General features: G+C 45.9%; 1 protein-coding gene across 1 annotated transcript; it reads right to left on the bottom strand.

Moving 5' to 3' along the window:
• Nucleotides 1–312: 312 nt before the first annotated feature.
• LOC141810015 (protein Tob1-like) lies at nucleotides 313–3,020 on the bottom strand. Its single transcript, XM_074697312.1, has 2 exons — nucleotides 2,766–3,020; nucleotides 313–1,621 (listed from the first exon to the last, which is right to left on the bottom strand). The coding sequence occupies exon 2, from the start codon at nucleotides 1,425–1,427 to the stop codon at nucleotides 390–392; it is 1,038 nt and encodes a 345-aa protein (XP_074553413.1). The 5' UTR covers nucleotides 1,428–1,621; nucleotides 2,766–3,020; the 3' UTR covers nucleotides 313–389.
• Between the last annotated feature and the right edge of the window lie 2,802 nt (nucleotides 3,021–5,822).

Here is a 5,822-nt window from a genome sequence, read left to right on the forward strand (position 1 = left end):
TTCCTGAAACATTGGCGGTGTCCAGTTCGGTTTAAATACTGAAATAGGCCATGACTTGTGGTGTTTTTTTTCTTCTTTTTTTATATTCTTAAAACAGTAACATAAAAAAAATAGTTTTGTGCTTGGTTGGCAAAGAAAAAACAATGATGCATGTTGAGAGAACCAAGCTCGGACATCTTGTACTAAAGGTAAAGAAACTCAAGGGGGCAAAGTGGTTCACCCTCGGGCTCATGCTTCAGACTCTTAGATCTCACAAGTCTCTGTTTATCCTTTTATCATCACATTCTCTTCTGGTTACTCTTTTTTTTTAAATCTTTTATGTGCATTTGTTTCCCCGTCACATTATCTCTGGTCGTTTCTGTGTAGCTTCAGTCGTACCTTTCCGGGCACTAGTTGGCCATGACTGGCTGGAATTGCTGGTTAGAATACTGCATGTTGTTCAAGCTGAAACTCAAGCCATCCATGAGGGACTTGTCGTTAAGGCCACCGTAGGCCGCAAACACGTCGAAGGCATTGCTGTACTGCAGTGGGCTGAGGCTGAGGGAGCTGTCCCCGGGGAAGAGGGCGCTCTGGCTGCCCTGGCCCTGAAGGCTGGGGAACACAAACTCCTTGGCATTAGGGGACAGGGCTGAGGGCTTCTGGTGCTGCTGCGGCTGCACGCCTAGGCCCAGGCCGTACAGAGAGTGCATGGAGGTGGAGATGGCTTTCTGTTTCAGGAGACTGTTCACATTCAGGCCCAGGTTGGTGGGAGAGGTACGAGCCACCTTGTTCCCAGTGCTGCTGCTGCCGCCGCCAGTGTTGTTGTTGTTGTTGCGTCCGCTGCTCTTCATCTTAGTGGAGCCAAACTTAGTGGCGGCGAAGGTGGCTGTGGTGAAGGTTAAAGGCTGCGTGGAGCGGGGCATGAAGGTAGGGCTGACAGCAGCCGAGTGGCCGAAAGGAGGCGAGGGGGAGCTGGAGCCAGGAGAGGCACCGCTCACAGGCTCGTTGATGGGCATGAAGACCTGCGCGTCAGGGTTGAAACTGTTCTTGATCTCTTTGTCCAGATCCAGCCCCCCACTGTTTGCTCCACTTTCATTACTGTCGTCCACGTACAGCACTTTGACCGGCCCCTTCTCCCCGATCTGATAGGACACCTCAAAGGGGTCGATCCACACGCTGAGGTCCTGGGGCAGGTTGTTGCGGACATCCTCGATGTCCAGCCCGCTCTCTTTGGCTGCCTTCTCCACCACCGGGTCCACTTTCTCCCCGACGTGGATACACCTGAATCCTGAGCCCTTGTATGGCTTGTCTGGGTACCAGTGTCCCTCATATTTCTGTTTCAGCTGCCTCTCCAGCTCCTCCCCGAAGATGTTGACCCGCCGCCTTGGCAGCTTGTTGTACAGGTACGAGATGATGAAGTTGAGAGCTACTTGGATTTCAAGCTGCATAGCTGACTGCTGAAGTGTACCGTGTGTGAGAAGTTTAGACGTGTCTGACCTCGACTGTGTCCACTGGGTCTGCTTTGTTTCTCCGTGGCTAACAGAGAAAGATGACCACAAAGCAGAAGTTCAACAAAACAGCTCCAAAGCAAAGTGCTGGTTTAGTAGAAGAGGTGTCCTTCTACCGGTGTGATCGTTTACTCCTGCAAGAAGAACAAACCAAATCAAATCTGTGAGCCTTTCTTTCTAAAACACTAAATGAATTTATGTTACTCAGATCTCTGTGTTCACATTAGGCTGATCAGCTGCTTACTGGACAGCAGCACTGCTGACGTCACAGGAAAAGTGTGCGTGATCCTGAATTATTAACAGGTCTGAGGTATAGGTACAACCAACTGACTGAGTCCACCTCTTTCTGTTTGGGACTAAATCTTCAGTCACATATTTATCCGAATCTAACTGATCAGTGCACAGAGCTAGCACTCGGACTCGGGAATCCTGTTACATAACAGGCTGCTGGGAGGAAGAGGAAGAGGAAGGCTGAAGCTTGTTGAATATGATCAAAGACAGACGGTTAGATGAAGCTACAGGCGGTGAACAGCAGGCAGGCCGTGTTTTAGGAGGATTTAGAGCCGACTGTCGAGTCACTGAGGCGGCTCTGTGCGCGTTAAACAGCCGGAGCGCCTCCTACATCACAAACATGTCGACATGAGACTTAACTCTGTGGCTACACCCAAACGTCTGGCAGCTGTTCACAGAGAAGGCGACACGATAAACGGATGAAATGTAAATGTCACAAACGTTTAAGCTAAATGTGATCAGTCCTCACCTTGAGGCAGAGGCAGACTGAGAGAAACAGGTTGTAGATTGAGCTCCTCTCTTCATTAAAATATCGGTTTAACTGAACCGTGCGCACAATAACTGCAGCTTTTCATGGGGACAAAAACCTGGAGCAGAGACATGGTTACAGGTCCTGGTTCACCATGATGGTGGAATCAGGTTTAGAGGACTCTAGCGTCCTAGAATACAGGCCTTTATTCTCGGAATAACAGCCTGTGGAGCAGTGAGCCTTTAAAGAAACACGGTCCTATTCAAAACGTTTAACCCTAAGGAGAGCTGCAGGAATCATTTTATCATTTGTAATGTCGATGAAAATTTAAAGGGCATATTGGACACTTTCTCACGTGCACGCGCTTCAACGCACTCACTATCTCTTTCTCACACACACACATACACACACCCCTCCCTAACTTCGAGGACTGACGCAGCAAATCAGCTTATCGCGTGTGAACAGAGAGAGAAAGACAACATTAAACAGAGAGGGACAGGAGACTGAGAGATACTTACTGTGTGTAAAAATAAAGGCTCTCAGTAGTTCTGAAGGAGCGTCTGTTAGTGCAAATAGAAAAAAAAACGTAGAAATTCTTTCTTCAATAATATAATAAATGATGAGCGTTATAAAAGTATTCCAGTACAGGTTTGAGTTTTCAGAGGATCTGCTCTGGGTTCTGATCTTAGTGTTTGTTCCTGTAGTCAGCAGCCTGCACAGTGGCTCCCTCCTCTCCGGGAGTTTAGTAACTTCGTCCCCCTCCTGATGCAGCGCTGCCTGTATTTATAGCTTTCCTCCGCCATGGACACGAGGGGGGCGGTGATGCGGTTTCAGAGGTCAAAACAATACGAGCGCCGCGGATTGGCTTAAAGAGAAAGACCCGCCCCTACAGCCGCGCGCTCATTGGCTGATTGCGGCTATCACTCGGAGACATATGATCCTGTGAAACGGAGAGACGGCTGTGATGAGTGCTGACGTCAGAGATAACCTAGGTCTGTGCTGACAGCAAAATGCCAAGGTAATTAAAAGAGAGGAGAGAAAGATGTTATATAAAGACACGTCCTAAGAAATAAAGTCTGTAAAAGCATTAACTGATTAATAGTACTGTCTGACAGATAATACTCTGATTAAGTAACCCGAATCTGATAAATAATACTCTGCTCTGGTTAATATACCCTGATTAATGTGACAGTCTCTTTATTCCCTGTCAGATTAAACCCCCTCCTCCTCTCCTGGTATGGATCATACCAGAGGACAATGAGTTCTTCGTTCTCTCTCATACACAAACACACACTCCCACTCATCTATGTACTCCATGCTCAAAACACACAGCACAGCCTCCTCCTCTAACTCCATCTTTAATCTCCTTCATTCCGGGATCTTTTTCCCGAGCTGCCTCAGAGATCTGCAGCCCGAAGATGGATGAGTACAGCCTGAGAGGAGATTCCCTATAGCGGAACAATACAGCTGGCAGCAGTGTGGGAGGTGCTGAATGCTATCTGAAAACACGGCCGCTGATTGGTCTAAAACGGGGCAGGAGCACCACAGTGAATGGTGAGCTCGTATCCAAGGTGCTGATGTAGGCTGCGCACGTCACCGCTCGCTTCACGCACGCTGCTGCCAAATTTAAAGAGCACCAGCACATAAAGGTGTGTGTAGGCTCCATGAAGTCACTGCTGCACAGAGGCAGCCTGTGCGGTATTGTTTACACCGGAAGTGGAGAAAAGTTGCAAAACAAGCTGTTTACCAAGCAACACAATGGTGAAACGATCTTTGTAGAACGAATGATACTGCACAGATGGATAAATAGATGCAGGTAGATCAGGGAGTTGTTTGTGTAATACATGATAACTCTGTATTTTGACCTGTGGCTCTTTGTAGTCATGTTTTGCAAGTTGATGTCTTAAAGGTTAGAAGGTTTGGGGTTGCTCCAGAGGATGTCTTGAGCTGATAGAGCTTGATCAGAGTCTGTCCCCCATTTCTGCAGCTGACAGACTTAGCGTGAGAGTATGTTTATCTCTCATATCTCAGCTAAGTGAGATCTGATGAGCCGGGCCTCCACTGAACATCTCTGTAAGAATCTTATTAAAAGATGATCCGGTGTTTAAAACAAAAATAAATTCAGAGGATGAGGCAGCAAACTTATGGGTAAACCTGCTTTAACCCTAACACAAAACACAAAACATATACTTAGAATAACCCCTAACAGCCTGATGAAATGTGCCCATATTTTAAAGCAACATGTTCCCTGTTAGCTAAAGATATTTGTGACTTTACTGCACCTCTTACATGTACAAACAGGTATGTGAGTCCCAGCAGTTAGTCCTGAAGGGATTTTTGAAGTAGACAGAGAGCAATACCTTCTTCACTCATCTATCCTCTGACAGATTATGAAATGTAAAGCAGTGTGCTGGTTTAAAAACATCAGAATGTCCCTTTAATCCTCAGTCTTTGGAGCTTTTCTATTCACATCTCTTGATGACATTAGACCTGTTTTTGTCCTGCAGCAGCTGTGGGACCTGCTGACAGGACGGGCTTTCAGACATTCTTGGAGCTCTTAGGTTCACCGAGCGGAGTCATGTGGTCGATCAGTGGAGCTGTGAATGTGTGTGAAAGGGCTGCATGAGAAAGAGAGGAAGAGATGCAGATACACACTACAGATCAGGAGGACGCGAGATTAAAGGTGTGACTTTTGTGGATTTAGATTTCACACACTGCAAAAACTGAAATCTTATCAAGTGTTTTTGTCTTATTTTCAGTAAAAAATTCCTTTTTAGACTCAATATGAGCCAAATTCACATGACCAATCCAGAAAAACATCTTGTTTAAAGTTATTTAAGGACAAAAATGAGGTTTGAATTGCTCGTAACCAGTAAAAAAATCTGCCAATGGAACAAGAGAAAAGTTACTTGTATTAAGACATTGTTCTAGTCTCAAGAAAATTTTCAAGCAATTTTTTCTTGTTCCATTGGCAGATTTTTTTTACTGGTTACAAGCAATTTAAACCTCTTTTTTGTACTCTGATAACTTGAAACAAGACATTTTTCTGGATTGATAAGTTGAAAGTGGCTCATATCGAGTATAATAAGACAAGTTTTACTTTATAAAAAGACAAAAACACTTGATAAGATTTCAGTTTTTTGCGGTGCAGCAGGCCTGGTGGTGGAGCGGGTGGGTAGAGAGGCTTCCTCCGTCCTGAATATTAGAGACTCCCACGCCTGCTTCATGTGTGACATTAAACATCACTGCACACAGAAGGTCGGCAGCTATCATGAGACATGCTCAGACTATATCATGTCTTTGAGGTAATGCTCTAAGAGATCATCACGTTCTCCCTCCTCTGTCACTTATGAAGGAGAGTAACACCTGAGGTTTCTAATCCTCCAATCAGCCTCCAGTCTGACCCTGAGCTCCGAGAATCCAACACACAGAACAGAAGGTGTGAGCTCTGCCCGTTACATTTCCTCTGTGTGTGAAGTCAAAGCAGGAAGCCCTCGACCTCTAACATCCAAACAGACATGACCTCGACCACACACACACACACACACAGACAAATAGAGTCTCCTGTGATTGGA

The sequence above is a fragment of the Halichoeres trimaculatus genome, unplaced genomic scaffold, assembly GCF_033239565.1.
Source record: "Halichoeres trimaculatus isolate MK-OKI-2021-1 unplaced genomic scaffold, fHalTri1.1 fHalTri1_scaffold_20, whole genome shotgun sequence".
In the NCBI taxonomy this organism is placed as follows: domain Eukaryota; kingdom Metazoa; phylum Chordata; class Actinopteri; order Labriformes; family Labridae; genus Halichoeres; species Halichoeres trimaculatus.